The 17332-nt window shown below is 39.3% G+C and overlaps 1 protein-coding gene across 2 annotated transcripts in view; it reads right to left on the bottom strand.

The window, feature by feature from the left end:
* Positions 1 to 6457: 6457 nt before the first annotated feature.
* Positions 6458 to 17332, bottom strand: part of drd4b (dopamine receptor D4b) — a 31612-nt gene continuing 20737 nt past the window's right edge. The window contains exon 5 of one of the 2 annotated variants that reach the window (XM_039796189.1): positions 6458 to 8430. In XM_039796189.1, the coding sequence (XP_039652123.1) occupies positions 8130 to 8430 (301 nt within the window). In that variant the 3' untranslated portion in view covers positions 6458 to 8129. The remainder of the gene's footprint in view (positions 8431 to 17332) is intronic. The other variant, XM_039796191.1, reaches the window with a different exon arrangement.

Below are 17332 nucleotides of genomic sequence, written 5' to 3'. Positions count from 1 at the left end.
ACCATGGGTGGGGGAAAGAATCGATACTGCATAGTATCGCAATATTTTCCGTGGCAATACGGTATCGATACACGCTTTTATTATAAGTGAGATGAATGAACAAAGAAATGTATCCTTTTAGATAAATCTGACGTTGACAGGTTTTCTTTGGCGACATTATTTGAAGTTGGAAAAAAGGTGATAAATTGCAATATAGTCGCAGACAATAGCAAAAATGTATCGTGATAATATCGTACCGTGGGGCCTCTGGCGACTCCCTGCCCTTAGATGTACAATAGAATACACTGTGCAGCTGATTGACCGTGTGCAGTATTATATTTTGTTCATTAGCCTCTATCTTTTGTGTCAAAACCTTTCAACAACCTTGATGATGGCCTTTGTTTGTATGAAATCATTTAATCACAATGAAATGTGAAAATGACTGCTTTAGTGGAATTAAAAGTCAAAACTTACTTTAAAAAAAATATATATTTAATGAAAGTAAAATACAGGGGGAAAAAAGAAATGTTATTTAATCCTTTTTAAGTTTTTCACGACCAATTTCAGGATCAAATGCAGAAAAAATGAGGTTTATGCTGAATGTCAGTGGACATTTCACAGGAGTAAATCTTTAAAAACAGATTACAAATAGTAGTTTGTTAATATAAGTTAAAGAAAGATTCAGTAGTTTCAAAAAATAGCTGGTCACTGTAGTTTTGATCCAACAAACAGGAGGAAATAGTGCATTTGTTGGGGACTATTTTCAGCAGCGGATTAATCCACAATTGGTGCTCTAGTGAGTATTTGTGGCAGCAGGACAGTGTGTGTGTGTGTGTGTGTGTGGGATTGAGTCAAAATAAATTTGATGTCATTCAGTGCAACAGTGTGGCTCACTGATGTGTTTTCAATATGTCACTGAGGAAGAAGATAAAGGCTTCAGGCTTTGATAGACAATACTTGTGGGATATGTTGGTATTTTAACCAGCAGAGGGAGCCAGCGGACCTTTAGTGTGACAAAGATTCCTGTTTGAACAATAGGTGGTTGTTTTATAATGATACGTGAAGCTAAACTGAAGTTAAAGCTTTAGTGCCTAACTTTTTGATATTATTGAACGTAATGAAGACTATCAGCTCCACACAACTCTCTCTGGATTTCTCAGTATGGCTATGTTCAGAAGATTGTGGCGTCCGGTGACTTTGAATATAATGATCTCTTTTGAAGGGTCCATCATGTTTTTTTTTAATACTCCGTGTCCTCCTTGGCTACTAGCAACTGTGTGAAGGCTAATGTCATGTGGACGCGCCGACAGTTTTGTTGTCATTACTTAGAATTCCTCATGGGGGAGACAGAAACTATGCACTACAGCTTTAAGGGTGTTGTAGAGAAAATAAAAAGAAAATCTCTAATACATAAAATTATTAATTAAAACTGAATCCGAGCAACTTAACGTAATGTGTCTCCACTTAATGTGTCAGTGGAACTAAAACAGTGGAACTAAAACAGTTACACTTTACTTGAAGGTATCTACATAATAGTGAGATGACCCTTTCATGAACGTGTCATAAACATAATAAACAAGTCATAAACGTTATGACATAACGCTTCTTTTAGTAGGTGTCATTCGGATTTAGTCATAAGGTAGGGTTAGGGTTCATGTGTCGTGACACTGTCATGTCACTCTTATGTAGATACCTTCAGTAAAGTATATTGTTACCACTAAAACTTAAATCTAAATCACCAAATGACATCAGTTAGGTTGACCTAATTAGAGATTTTCCTCTCACTTTAAACTGCATTAAGTATTGCAAACTCAGACATACAGTATTTCTCCATGTTTCTATACTTTTCTAAGGCAAACTTGTATCTACATTCATGAAGGATTGGCTGGTAAGTTTAAGATATTTTTTGGAATCCTAAAAACTTGTGATACTACAGTTACTTTCTGTTTGCATAGCTGATTTTGATTGGACACCGATTTACACAGAAGTCTTTATTAGCTGAGACATTTTTTTAATTTTAATGGGGCAACCTGATTTAATAAATCACAACTTTAAGCTACTTGTTGCTAAGAATTTAAGAGGGACTTTACATGCAAATAAATGGCTGGTGCAACTTGATCCAGGTTTCTGATCATTCTGTGACTCAGAGAGTCACGAGTTATGTCAAAGTTGATCAGTAAAACAAAACAAATGTGACACTAAATTATGTACTGATGATCTATGTGCTAAAATAAAAGCAGATGTCTGACTTAAATGCACGGGAAACATGTTTTGTCACTCTGGTCTTCTATTACCACTAGTATAAGATTAGATGGAGAAGTTAGTTGAATCCAAAAATCAAACTGTGTTCATTCTCAACTGTTGAGGTGACTCAGTCGATACAGAAGTGACCGATTTCAAAGACAAACCCGCACTGATGCAGAAGATCAGAAGCCATGCAGGGATATTGTTACCCAGGTTTCTCATGTTTCACGTTTACGTCATTTCTCAAATAGGATCAAACCCAGCATCATTAGGTCCATGTATTGTCTATTTCTGTCACGCTATCTTTCCCAAGATGTTTTTTTACTCTCACCAAGTGATTGAATGCGAACACGCCTCTGGGTTTTGCAGTCGTGCAGATAATCACAGATTTTATCACATTCATCACCTGCTTCAGTTTTTTTTTTTTTAACCCACCTCTCACACCTCGCTCCAATTTTCACCTCTCCTTTCCCGCCTGGTCCTGCTGCTGCTGCTGCTGATGTCGTCTCTAACATGAAAAAGTCTGTTATCACTGCATGATATCACCTACTGGGAGAAACTTTTCCCTTTCATGCAGGAATCTGTGTGCTTCTTCAAGGGTTGCAAGTACTTAAAAACCTTCCCGCTGCTTTACTGTCAATCGTGGGATTTTTAATGATGTTAACATCTAGTCTGTAGAGTTCACTGTTTTATTTTTTCCATCTTCTTTTCTGGTTTTGCTTTCAAAAGGTTTTCAGTTTTCAGGTTGAACTGGGTTGACGGTGAGATCCACTGGTCAAAGCAGCGACCCTCCAAATGTTTAGGTTAAGTCACTGCTGCGCCGCGGCTCTAGTAATAGTGATGTTGTCTGTCGGTCCACCACTTTGGTCCAGACTGAAATAACTATTACAACTGCTGGATTGACATTGACATTTTGAATAACCATTCCTGTTCCCCAGAGGATGGACTTTTCATCTAGCGCCACCATGAGCTTCCCATTTGTGGTTTTTAGTGGAATGTCTCGACAACTATCGGATGGATTGCCATGAGATTCTTTTTCAGACATTCATGTTCTCCAACTACCTGCAAGAGACACAAAACGACTACAAAGACACAAAGTGACTATAAAGAGACTCAAAATGACCAGAAAGAGACACACCGTGAAAAGAAAGTGACAACAAAGGGACTACAAAGAGACATAAAGAGATCAGAAAGAGACGCACAAGTGAACACAAAGGGACACACAACAACAACAAACAAAGTGGCCACGTCACGTTTTGTGTCTCGTTGTCTTGCAGAAGTAGTAGGAGGCCTTTCACACGCTTGCGCCCAGGGGCCCCATTGTCTCACAGTCCATCCATGCATAAATGGGATTTTGAAATTGGCATCCAACTGTGGCTCAGTCATTGTCTTCAATGAACGTTCTGTTTGCCTCGCACGAGGTGTTCTGGCACAGGAAGTTAGCTCACATTAAAAGACGAGAGAGTTCGACCACATCGACCTCAAACTGAGCAGATAAGATTTCAGCCGAAGGCCACCGGAACATTTAGAAACATGACACACTTTATTAGAAAGGTTTCCACATAAAACGTGGATATGGCATACAATAGGCACAGTCAGTAACCAAACGTACATACTGTGGTGACAGGCAGTAATGACTTAAAAGGACAATACCATCCTGCAGTCGAGAATACTTTCAGAACACAGAATCAAACTTTTTGTTTTCTTTTTCAAAACACTTGAGCCGAGGATAATGACTCTAATGTGCAACGTTATCAAGACACAGTCTGGAAATACTTCACTTAAGGTTTCTATTATAGTAACGTAAATGTTTTATTCAACATCATACAAACATTTTTGAAAGCAAATTTGATCTGATATTCATCACTCAGTAAAAAACTAAATGACTTCCTTTACGGTGTTGCTGCTTTTATAGATGTACTGTATTATGTGATGAGACTTACTCTAATAATCAATCCGAGAAGGTATCACATTGAGTATTTCAAGTAGCAGAAATAAAAAAAGAAAAAATAGTTTTGGCAGGAAATGATGTACGATGAATTCAAAGCTGGAAATTAGTGTAACCTACGTATTACTGCCACCATGACAAACAATATGTGATAATATATGATCACTTTCTCGTTTTTATAACGAGATACTTCACAGTATATTTCATGTTAAGGACATATATATATATATATATATATATATATATATATATATATATATATATATACTTCTCGTTATTACTAGATACCAAATTATTCCGTTTTAATAACATATCACTTGCTTTTTAGTCGTGAAACTTTGCCGTTATTCCACAAAAATCGACGTGCGTCCTTAAAAGAAGGACACCAGTTTTTGTTATAACCACATTCTCATTAAAACAAGTTTTATTTTTTCTATTTTATTTTTAACCCGATAACTTGGTGCGTTATAACAAGAAACTTCTGTATGTTGTTAAAATGTGAGAAAGGGGTGCATGAAGCTTGGCATTTGATACTTAAGGTGATTTGATACTGTATATTAAGGAATAATTTGGTAAACTTTATTCTTTCCAGGGTAGCAGAGGAGAATGATTCCACTTGTCAGGTATAAGATGTTTGCCCTCTTATCCTCCCTCGTGGTATTTTATTATATCATTTTTGATAAATTTGTCATCCTCTCAGCACTAGAATGACACTGGGAAGACACCGCCCGTGTTAAGTGTCATGTAGCGTAAATAAGTGCCTGATCGTGCGCCTGGCCTGTCGCACTGGACGCGTATTTCTACGATCCTTCTCTCTCTCCCCCGATAGAAAGAGACAGGATGAGTGGGGGGAGCTGTGGTAATTGTAGTCTATATGTGGCTGTGTGTGTGTGTGTGTGTGTGTGTGTCTCTCTCTCTCTCTCTCTCTCTCTCTGTGTCCGTCCGTCCATCGGTCTCTCTCTCCGTGTGCCTGATCGCGTGTCTCGCTGTGAGAAGTCAAGACAGCCAAAATCACTGTAAAACTTATTTTGAAATGTGTTTATTTTGGTAAAATCTCCGGCTGCACTGTGCTCTTCCTGTATGTGATTAGCTGCTTGACTTTACACATACGCGTAAAAAATAGAGGAGACGCCGAGACTATCGCTGCGGCGCGCGGGCCAACGCGGACGCTACGCGCCCGGTGTGGCCGTGGACAGATTGGATAAAGCGAGCGGTATACCCGCCGTTCCCGACCCGTCGGGCGCCAGTGTGACGTCATGGGAGCGCCGTAACTGTTTATACTCGCGCGTGGTGGTCGCGACACTAGTTGCAGTCTTCTCTGAACAGAGGGCGCAACTGAGGAAAGGCTACAGACTTTGGTATTTCTACGGACTAGAAGAAGAAGAAGAAGAAGGTAAACAACGGAGGACTGGCAGCAGCAGTGACGTCAATGTTTCGATGACCTACTTCATCGGATCGAGCCTTTCATTCGCCATAAAAGAGCTCCTCTTAACCCAGTAAGTTTACAAGAGAGACTTCAGTCACTCTGAGAGTCCTGGCATCCGGTTGTCTTCAAACTCGTCCTCCGGTCGCGCACTTTAAATCCTGGCGTGCCAGCGAGATCTACGTCATTTGGACGTCACATTGTCGTGCGACAGGTCGGGAACGGCGACTGTAAAGAGGCCTTAACATGGGCGCCGAAATAAAATAGCAGCGCAACGCTGCTATACGCGACGCTTACGGGACGCTACACACTGGCTGCGTGGCGCGAGCGTGTCAGCTGCGTGGCGTGTCCGTTTATATTTCGGCTCCCATGTTAACAGGTCAGAGCTTGCACACTGCCCGCGTGACACGTGCGTCTCAGGCGCGGCTCGAAAACGCGTGCCTGCTAGAATTAGAACCGGCGCCTATTTTTCACACGACACGCAAGCGTGTTGGAAGCGTTTCCAGGCAAAATAGAATAGGAAAATATGTTTATATGTCATTTAGACACGAATACATATTAATAAATGACATGTTGATGTTTGAAAGTCTCGAGGTTTTGATATAAATGTAACTTTAAAAAAATTAGCGATTTTATAATATTGCACTTGTCAATACAGAAGGAAATATTCTTGAGCCTATTTTGCCGTCAATACTGCCGACGTCGTCTTTGCTGTAATCAGATCAGTATGTATTTATGGTTAACATGGTATTTCATTTTATCAGTGGGAAACATACATGTGTCCAGACAAGGCTAGCAGCAGCAGCGCCGCGTCAGACACGTTTTTTGGTGTGTAAAGACAGAAAAATCCACGCCGCGGACACGCAACTGAAACGCCACGCTCACGCCACGCAGCCAGTGTGTAACCGGCCTTACGCCGGCGGTGTGTTCCCGGTGTTGTATTGTTCAGGTAAAAAGCAGAGAAAGCCACAAACCGTGACTCTCATTCTCGGTGTTGAAGGGTGTTGATGAGGGCTCACAGGGTTTAAATATGAAACAGGAATGGAGATCTGTTCTTGACAAGTTAAAAAGGACTTTTTTTAGGGATCTCATTAGCTCCTCAGTATCTTGAGAGTTTGACTTCTATCACGACAGACAGCCAGAACATCCTGTGAAGTTTAAGGCATATTGCTACTTAATACTGTATGAATGTTTTTCTTTTAAGTCTGTACATGTGTCAAAATCACTTTAAACAGCCATGGGCAGCTGGTTGTTGTGTTTTTTTGTGTGTCATGTTGCACATTATAAACCGTTTTACTGATTCCCACACAGTTCTTAGAAGAGTCAGTGATCCATGATGGGGGAGCGTCAGTCGACTGGATGTAGCAGATCCTGCTGCTCCTCTAAAGGTTAAAAACTCCACTCCTACGTCTTGATACCACGCTTCCGATTCCGGGCAGATATTTAGTTGATGAAACGTTTTGTTCGTACTTCCCTTCCACCAGCCTCTTTGCCTGTCACTCGTTGATCAATTGGCGGATTTTTGGCATTTCCCAGAAGAACTGTAATGTCTTATTTAACTTTTGACAGTCCCGGAAGGACTGATGTGAATGTTGTGTTGCTTTAAAGCAGTGTTTCACAAACTTTTTACGGTCTCTCCTGTACCCCTTCAGTCTTTCAACCTCCAACTACATACCCCCCCCACACCCGCACTCTTTTATGAGTCTTTTTTTGCCCCTGGAGGTACATGTACCCACGTTTGGAAACAAATGCTTTAAAGAAATAGTTCAACGTTTTGGGGAAGTCCTCTCTTTTTGCTTTCTTGCCGAGGGTTGGATGAAAAGATCAATACCACTCTCATACAGCCTGGAGCCAGTTAGCTTAGCATAAAGACTAGAAACGGAGGGAAAAAGCTAGCATGCAGTGTCCGCAGGTTGCCAGGAAGTTACTCCCCCGGGACAATAAATAGCCTAACATCATAACGCTTTGTAAAACTACAAATTGTCGTAACCAGCTGCTGACTGTAGCTTCATATTTAGCGTACAGACGTGAGAGTGGTATTGATCTAATCCTCCAACTCACAGCAAGAAGGCGAATAAACGTATTTCCCAAAATATCAAACTAACCCTTTTTTAGAGATTTATTTTGTCATGAAGCTGCTTCCAGCTGTATGACATTCTGGTCTGTTGAAGCTTATTCAGTCTTTCTGCATCCTGGGGACATTTTTGCCCTGATTAATCCTTTCGGGCAGACCAGTACAAAATCCCACGTTGTTCACTGGAACTGGCAGACCAACTACAACCAAGGCTGATATACAGTAAAGACGTGCTGTACAGAATACTGAAAGTGGGGAAAAGCTCCTCTCAGACAGGAGAGTTTGAGTCTGTTTAGCTGTTTTCTGCAGCTTTACTTTCCAACATCATTTTGTTGGGGCAGTAATCCCAGAGGATCAAGAAAAGTACATCCCCAAATGACAAAATGGGCCCAGAAATGTGATATATATCACCAGTAACTGTGTTAAAGCGTATTTTTCCTGTCGGCCAGATACCATCAATTTTAAGCATCCACATCCAGCATGGCAGACCAGAGTTGAGCTGACTGGCCAAAACCGGAAACCTTCCACTTTCTTTCCTTTAGCGTCTGCGGAGGGAAATCCGACAGCAGCTGCTGAAACATTTCTTGAAGAATTTCTTGAACTCGGTGTTGAAGATGGTGTAGATGATGGGGTTGAGAGCGCTGTTGACGTAGCCCAGCCAGGTGACGGTGCTCATCAGACCGGGAGGGATGTCGCACGTCAGACAGACGGCTCGAGTCGTGTGCACCACGAAGAACGGAGTCCAGCAGAACAGGAAGCAACCTGCATCAAAACATGAAAGTTTAGAGTTAGGCTGCGTTCACAGTACCTGCGTCGGCCGTCCGACGGTCCGGCAAACACGCAGGTCTTTCCATTGATTTTGAACGGGGGGGTAGCGCTTTTAGGCTGCGGCGGGGGTTGCCGCAGGGGGGGGCACTCAAAAAAACACAGCGGGCCTGCGGTGAAAAGCTGAGAACGACTCAACTTTTGGAGAAACGCAACCCCACGTCACGCTGTGGCGGCCAATCATGTAACCGGAGATTAGACTTGTCAGAATGTTTTGAGCTATGGTTTGAGGGGGTGTGACAGTCCCGTACTTTAAACAGGAAACATCACTGCCTCTATCTCTGCCACAAGAAAGTACAACACAAGCTCTGAACTGCCCGGGAGTTTGTGTAACAGCTGAATGTCTCCTGCAACAACAAAACACTTGCTATGTCTCGTTTGTCTCTTTTCTTTTTCTGTCTCCTGTGAAATAAGCTGCCTTCAAGTGCGGTTGGAAAAGTTGAAATCTATAAACAATCTGACGGACAACAGTAATTGTGAAATATAAAGTCTAAGTGTGCTTTGTTGGGGGGTTTAAGAACACAACAGGACGTCACACCACCGGGCCGTTTCATTGCCCCCCCCACCGCTGCACCACCCACCATGCAGAAAATCCCTGGATCACTTTTCTTGGTGTGAATGCCCACTTAGTCAGAAAGTTTCATCTTAACTCATAACTTCAAACCCAGACGTTGCTTTTAACACAAAGTGACAGATTGACTTCTGCATGCAGCGTCTTGTGTCATGCTCACATTCATATTCATCCTGTGAGAGACAGCGGTAAAACTAAATCTTCTGACAAGTTTCCCAATATGTCACAGAAATGTGACAATAGCCATCTGGGGGTTGTTATTCTCTCACAAATTAGTACCAATCATTCTTGTTTTGGCTGGCAGGATCAGTAAAATTACAAAAATCAACCATGTGAAATGTCAGGAGGTTCAAAGCAATTAAAATGTTGGCACGGTAATTTTTTTTTGTCCTTTAAATCAGTTGTTGTGGCCATCGAAGGTGTTTGGAAAATGTCACCCCAACTAAGTTCAGACATGTTAACATAATTTATTTAGTTATTTTTCATTTTAGTTGCATGTAGAGAAGGATCGGCTTGTAAAAAAACAGCTTGTTTTTTTCTCCCATTTGTTTTTAACTGATTTGGTGCATTTTCAACCAAAATCTACGGGAAACAAACTCAAACCGGAAGCAATTTTTGTATGCGTTATCAAAAGCATAAATGAAATCAATAATAGAATAAAGAATCTTATATTTCTATAGTTTGCTGTGATCCAAACTTTCTATGTATTTAGCTTTGAGTGCTACATTGTATATCACATGAAACCTTTATTTAAGTACTCAGATCTCATAATTAAGTACAAGTAGAAATACTACAAGTAAAAGTTGTACATTCAAAATCTTACTTAGATAAAAGTACAAAAGTATAAACCTCAAAATAAACTTGAAGTGTCACAAAGTAAAAGTACTCATTATGCAGAATGGTCTATTTCAGAATAATATATATTATATAAATTTGTAATTTAATTTTAATGACTTCATCTACTGCTGGGAAGCTTGTGAATTTCCCCATATTATAATAATATATTTCATATTATTAATCTGAATCTGCAAAGTAATATGTAATTAAATGAATCTAGTTTAGTGCAAATTACAGTATTTGCCTCTGAATTTTAGTGGAGTATAAGTATAAAGTATCAGTACACAGAATTGCACTTAAGTACAGTACTAGTAACTTTTGAATTCTTATTACTCGACTGAAATTATCCGCCATAAGGTGAACGTTTCTACGCGTCTATCAGATATTGCTGTACCTAAATTTAAAAAAGTGAATCTATGGGCATTTATTTCAATGCCATGCCCCAATATAACAGAGGACTTCTACTCCTTGAATTTCCTAAACAGCAGATACAGCAGATACTGTGTATATATATATATATATATGTGTGTCTAAGACAAATTTCCTTCGGGACAATATAGTCTTATCTTATGTTAACTTTAATCCCTCCCAAATTGATCATCTTGTAGACAGTGCTGCAGGCTCACTGCAAACAACACTTGACTCTGTTGCTCCTCTAAAAAAGAAGATGATAAAACAAAGGGAGTTAGCTCCATGGTTTAACTCCCAAACCTGCAAATTAAAACAAAACTTGCAAAATGTTGAAAGTAAATGACATTCACCAATATGGAAGAATCTCGTTTAGTCTGGCAAGACCGTAAAACGTATAGGCAGGCTCTGCGAAATGCCAGAGCAGCCTATTACTCACTATCAGTGTTGGGGAGTAACGGAATACATGTACCAGTGTTACGTATTCAGAATACAAATTATGAGTAACTGTATTCCGTTACGGTTATAATTAAAATAGTTTGTATTTAGAATACAGTTACATTGTTGAAATCAATGGATTGCATGACGATACTTCTCTGTTTCACGAGTTTATTCACTCTCTGAATAAATGAAGGGAACTCTATGCATTTCCCATAAGGCCCAATATGAAAACGAAAAAATTAGCTATTTGCGTGATCACTGATAGAGGTAGAGATGGAGATGGAGCTGGAACCGGCACAACAGAGCCAGGGCAGGAATGCGTTTCTTGGAAATTCAAACAGCATTTCACATTAAAGAAAGAACAGGGAGAATTAAATATGACTGTGCAGTGCAACCTCTGCTTACCAGCCACCAACCTCCTTTCAGCATCCAAATTACTCCACCTAGAACCTGAAGAAGCATCTTAAAGTAAGTTTTTTTTTATTTTAATTAGCCAAGTGTAGTCGTCTGCTGTAGTTTTACTGGTCACCTTGCTATTTTATAGTTGACGTGCAACTTTACATTCTCCTACGTGCTGATTTACTAGCCCCAGAGCCGTTGAAAGGCTGACTAGCCCCGTTTGACATGCTAGCTAACCTTAGGTTAGATTTTTGTAGTATGCAGGTCAGGACTACAAATACAAAAAAAATCTGCTTGTTCAGGTACACATTCAGTCAGTTGGAACAGAAGAACACACCAGAATAGGGACTGTTTAGTAAGCTGTATGTGATGGCCGCATTCCTACACTTATAAAATGCAATTCAATGTGGAAGTAATCCAAGTATTCAGAATACGTTACTCAGATTGAGTAACGGAATACATTACAAATTACATTTTTGGGCATGTATTCTCTATTCTGTAATGGAATACGTTTTGAAAGTATCCTTCCCAACACTGCTCATCATTAATGGAAGAAAATAAGAACAGCCTCAGGTTTCTTTTCAGCAGTGTAGCCAGGCTGACAGAGTCACAGCTCCTATGAGCCATCTATTCCTATAACTCTCAGTAGTGACGACTACATGAGCTTCTTTAATGATAAAATTAACCCTTAGAGATAAAATTCATCACTTCCTGCCCTCAACCTGTACCGATTTATCTTCAAACGCAAGAACCCTAGAAACAGCTGTAAGACCTGATATACATTCAGACTTCTTTTCTCCTATCAAACCTACACCAACTACTTTAAAGATTTCTTTAGCTAAGCCATCTACCTGTCTTTTAGACCATATCCCAACTTACCTGTGGTTAACACTTTATTAGATATGATCAATATGTCTTTATTAGTAGTCGCTAATAAGTTGGACTTGTTGCAAAGGACTTGTCTCCTGACTTGTCTTATTACCATCACATCCTATTACAGAGACTGGAACATTTAATTGGCATGAAAGGAACCGCACTAAGCTGGTTTAAGTCCTATTCATCAGATCGATCTCAGTTAGTTCATGTTAACGATGAATCCTCCAGGCACGCTAAAGTTAGCCATGGTGTTCCACAAGGCTCAGTGCTTGGACCAATTCTGTTCACCTTTAAATATGATTTCTTTAGGCAATGTTATTAGGAAACACTCCATAAACATTCACTGTTATGCAGTTGATACCCAATTATACCTCTCGATCAAGCCAAAAGAAACTTCAAGCATACATTAAGGACATGAAATCCTGGATGACCTACAATTTCCTGCTGTTTAACTCAGTCAAACTGAAGTTATTGTACTTGGCCTCAAAATCTTTTGAAGCTCATTATCTAAAGATATAGCTACTCTGGATGGCGTTGCCCTAGCCTCCAGCACCACGTAAGGAATCTTGTAGTTATCTTTGATCAGGTTATATCCTTTAACTGACTTTTTTCACCTACACAGCATTGCAAACATTAGGCACATCCAGTTTCAAAAAGATGTAGAAAAACTAGTCCATGCATTTCTTTGTTACTTAAAGGCCGGACTATTTTAATTAGAGCTGCAAAAATAGATTAATTCAGTAGCTGTCAATTAATATATTAATCTGCAACTATTTTGATAATCGATTAATCGGTTTGAGTCAAATTTTATAAAAAAAAAAAAGGAGGAAAAATCTCTGTTTCCAGCTTGTTAAATGTGAATGTTTTCTAGTTTCTTCACTCCTCTGTGACAGTAAACTGAATATATTTGAGTTGTGGACAAAACAAGACGTTGTATTTTAAATTTTTATCTTACCAATTAATCGAGCAAATTATCAACAATGAAAATAATCTTTACTTGCAGCCCTAATTGTAGTTTCTTATTATCAGGTTGCTCCAATAAGTCCCTTATCACTCTCAAGATGATCCAAAATGCTGCAGCCTGTGTACGGAGCCAGCGACAAACGGACTGAACAAACTGATCAGGAAGGCTGGCTTCGTTATTTGCTGCAAACAGGACACTTTTGAAGCTGTGGTGGTGAGGAGGTCACTGAACAAACTGTTATCTATCATGGATAACCCCGACCACCCTCTCCACCCCACACTGGTCCAACAGAGGAGCACCTTCTCTAAGAGGCTCAGACAGCTTCGATGTCGCACTGACCGCTACAAGAACTCATTCCTACCACAGGCAATTAAACTTTTTAACACTTCATCACTGAGTGTTAGATAAGACTCATTGACATCACAACTGCACTAAGTGCACCTTGCACAATAGGTTTATCTACAAGTTTATCAATACTAGTTAAACAGTTGTACATTTTTATTTCCCAACTTCTTTTAAATTATTTGTTCTTATATTCTATCCTATTATTATTATTTCATGTATATTGTATCCTATTATTTCAGGTATATTCTGTATGTGTGCTGTGTGTCTGATATTTTGCTGCTGCAACACTGGAATTTCCCATTTTTTTGGGATAAATAAAAATCTATCTATCGAAGAACAGAGATCATATTTGTCCCGCGATAGCTTTTCTCCCTGTAAAAAATGGCTATCTGCCATAACCCCCCCCAACCAGTCGAGGCAAATAGCCACCCACTTAGAGACAGGTTTTGTTCTGTTTCTGCCTGTTAAAAGAAAGTTTTTTCTCAATAACTTCTGTTAACTTTTTGATATAACTTCTGTTATGTCAGGGCACTAATTGACACTACAATAGTCAAGTCAAAGGCACCTAACAGTCTGTTTTATCAACGTGATGATCATTCTCTGTGTAGAAACATCTCCTAGAAGGCGTAAATAACAATATGTCTAAAATCAGACATTTCTCTTGCAGTTTTTATGATGTCTTGGGTTCATAGCCAGCAGTCGACAGATATGCTGCTGCTGTGTCAGACTATACAATATTTTAAGTTTAAAGATTTATATTTCTGCCTGTAAACTCTGTTTTATGTTTGTGATTTCAGTTTCATGCCTGCAAATGTCATCAAAGTCATGAGATAAAAGAAATGTCATACACTCACAGACTTTTCACAGATACATTACTACATGAAGAGGCTTTGTAATCAGAACTGTTTAAAGAGACGGAGCAAGGACCCCCCTACTACATATATTGTATAAAATTAAGTTGCATTTTAAAGGCCTAAGCCTTTTACAAATTATTTCTTTTGCATAGACTAGCTCAGTGTTTATCAAACTATTGACACCACATAGAACTTAAGAAAATATTATGCTCTCTAAGTACCACCATTACGGCCCATGTTAAAATAGAGTAGCATAGGCTTACTCTATTCAGCTATGGACAGTTCATGCAGGAGGCAGGCTTATTCCTAAAAACATTATTTATTGACAGCCACGCTTTACTTCCTTCGTCCTGCTCCAACTGAATCCAAATTTGAGCTGGCTCAGGTCATATCTCCTTACTGTTTTGCACACAGGTGCTATGGAGACTTTACCACCGCTGTTTAAGTAGCGACTAGCACTTGTACTCGTCCACTATACACTGTAAAAACTGAGAATGGTGTTAATTAATATTTAGTAATCAAACATTAGTAACATATACATAACAAAAAGACTATTTGTAGTTTGGAATCACATTGAGCTTAATTCAACAAATTTTAGTTATTAATTACATTTTACTCAGTTTTGTTTGAATAAAAGCAGCTGTGAATCATTAAGTAGAATTTAATTATATTTTATCAGGAAAGTTAAAGACGCAGAAAAATTAATAAATTTTACTCATTGGGAGGTCTTTGGATTTAATCACCTAACACTTCTGCTCCAGCTATTTTCAGCCACATGGACATCGTCATCGAACATTTCAGATACTGCCATTTTCCCAAAGGTAAGACTTGTTTAATTATTGTAAGTTGTAAACATTTTACAACAAGTTGCTGTAACAGTTAGCAGTTCAACATTGTTTTGCATTGCTGCAAGTTACCCAACAGTCCAACTTTACTGGCTGAAAGTGAAAATAAAGATATGTTAGCCTAACTTAACGTTACATTGATTCTGCCTAATGTTTAGACCAAAAGCGTTGCAATGAATGACGGTTAAATATCACAATTTCATGTGACTTTTCCAAGTATAACGTTATAGATAATGGCCTTTAAGATACCAGCTGCGCCTCCACCACAGTTTTTATGATTTGCCATATTTTATGGAAGTAAATGTCCTGTAAGTGTGTCTGACTAGTTTGACTGTGTGTCAGAAGCTACTGGGTTATTTTAATGCAGTTCTATACTTACTGTAAGTATAGTTAATTATATAGGTAGATGTTATCGTGGTTGTGTTATTCCTGAGAAAGATCACCTGTGGTTGAAACAATTGTGGTACTATGAATGCACATAAAGTACAAGACAGAGGTGTGCCACCTTTTCTAGTATGCCAGGTTCAGCTCCTTGTGGTTACACATTTTCACTTTGTTGCTTGTGTGTTTAGTATGTTCCTGACAGAAATGTGCATGATCATTTTCCAAAACTGTTTAAAATATTTCTGTTACCTGTTTGAATCAGGCAAGATTTTCTTCATATGTGGACAAACAAGTGTAAACTTTTGGTGTTTGTTTAGTTACTCCTTATATGTTACCTATTATGTATGTGTAAAATACGAACTTTTCCAGGTGTATGAAGAGTCTTTGACTGAAATTTATGAACAGGTATGTATTTGACTTGTATGCAAAACAGAAAATGCTGTGATACCACATTTCATATAGAGTACATGTTGTGTAAAGGTTTATACAGGACCGAGGTGTAAAAAGATAGTCCGGAGCCCTGTTTAAGAAGTTTTATGTCATTAAATGATTTTTACGCCATGACCTTGAATTATGTTTGTTTGTCATTTCAGGCCCCAAGCAACCATAGCATCAGCATGACCAGAGATGTTGTCATTCGGTGTTTGATGGTGTACCTTGGGGAATCCACAGATCAATTCTTAAAGGAGTATGATGTAAGTTGAAGAAAATATAAAGAAGGTAATCTGTCTCATCTCTAGGGCTGGGTATCGACAGCGAAATTGCTTCAATACTGAGTAAGTAAGTATTGAAAAGTGCCTGGTCATTGGGTACCAAATTTGATACATAAGGAGTAAATCTCATCAGTGTCAGTGAGCCAATATGCATGCAGCATGCTTGTACCTAGGTCTAATAATGCTGCTGATTGGCTGGCTAAGGTTAATTTAACATCATAGATGTGCACCAGGAAAAAGACTACAGTATAATACTCCCAGAAACGAGGCTCACTAGGTGACCAGCCTGTGTTAGTGAATGTAAAATAACAGGTGTGCAACGGATCACAAAGTGCACAGACAAGTGCCGGGAATTGTGCAATGGATTGATTTAATTTCCAAAATTCTACAAATATTTACAACTGTGACTAAATTGAGACCATCATCTCTGGTGTCATTGAATTGTTTTCATGTGGTGGTGAGCTGATTAGATCATTTTTAACTTACCTGGCATGAAAATATGCTTATGGAAGTACATTATCTCAGATTTTTCTACGTAACTGAAGTGCATCATGTGCAACAGCCAATTTGGGAGTTGTTCAATTAGAACCTTCTCCTTTGGTGGTACAGTCTGAAATACCCAATGTTCTTGCTATTTCAGGACGCTGATGAAGACCGTGTGTCACAGGACCTGCTGTACAAAGGATTAAAATCTACAACATCAAGCCTACTACGCCAGAGGGTCCTGATGATATCGGTATCGTAGTAGAGGGCGTGAAAGTTCTGACTGCTCTGGGTAACCTTCCAAGGGCTGGCTCCATGTTCATTGGCTTGGCATATGCAGTGAATCTTGTCTATCCCAAGGAGCTCAGGTACACGCTTGAAGTCTTCCAGAAACTCCTCCTTGAGCTGGATTGTCCAAAGCTGTACCCAAAAGTGAACAGCCTCAAGAATAAGCTACTAGCTTAAGAAAAGGGACCCTCGCAGAATGAAAGGGAACAATTAAGTAACTGTCAAAACTGTCACATGGTTACCCACTCACTGTGGAGGAACTGCAAACTGTTACTGAAGGATTGATTTGATTGATTGATTTTCAGAGCAACATGTGGTTGTTTAGAAATATGAAACCAACCATACTCATTTTACGGGAGTAGCATTGTGTTTCTGAATTTATATTGCCACAGGCAGCTGTTATTGTACCTTGTGATTCCTCTGTGTACACC

This window comes from Perca fluviatilis, chromosome 3 (genome assembly GCF_010015445.1).
Source record: "Perca fluviatilis chromosome 3, GENO_Pfluv_1.0, whole genome shotgun sequence".
NCBI lineage: Eukaryota > Metazoa > Chordata > Actinopteri > Perciformes > Percidae > Perca > Perca fluviatilis.
Note: the sequence above shows the minus strand (reverse complement) of the source record. Positions and strands in the feature narration are given on the sequence as shown.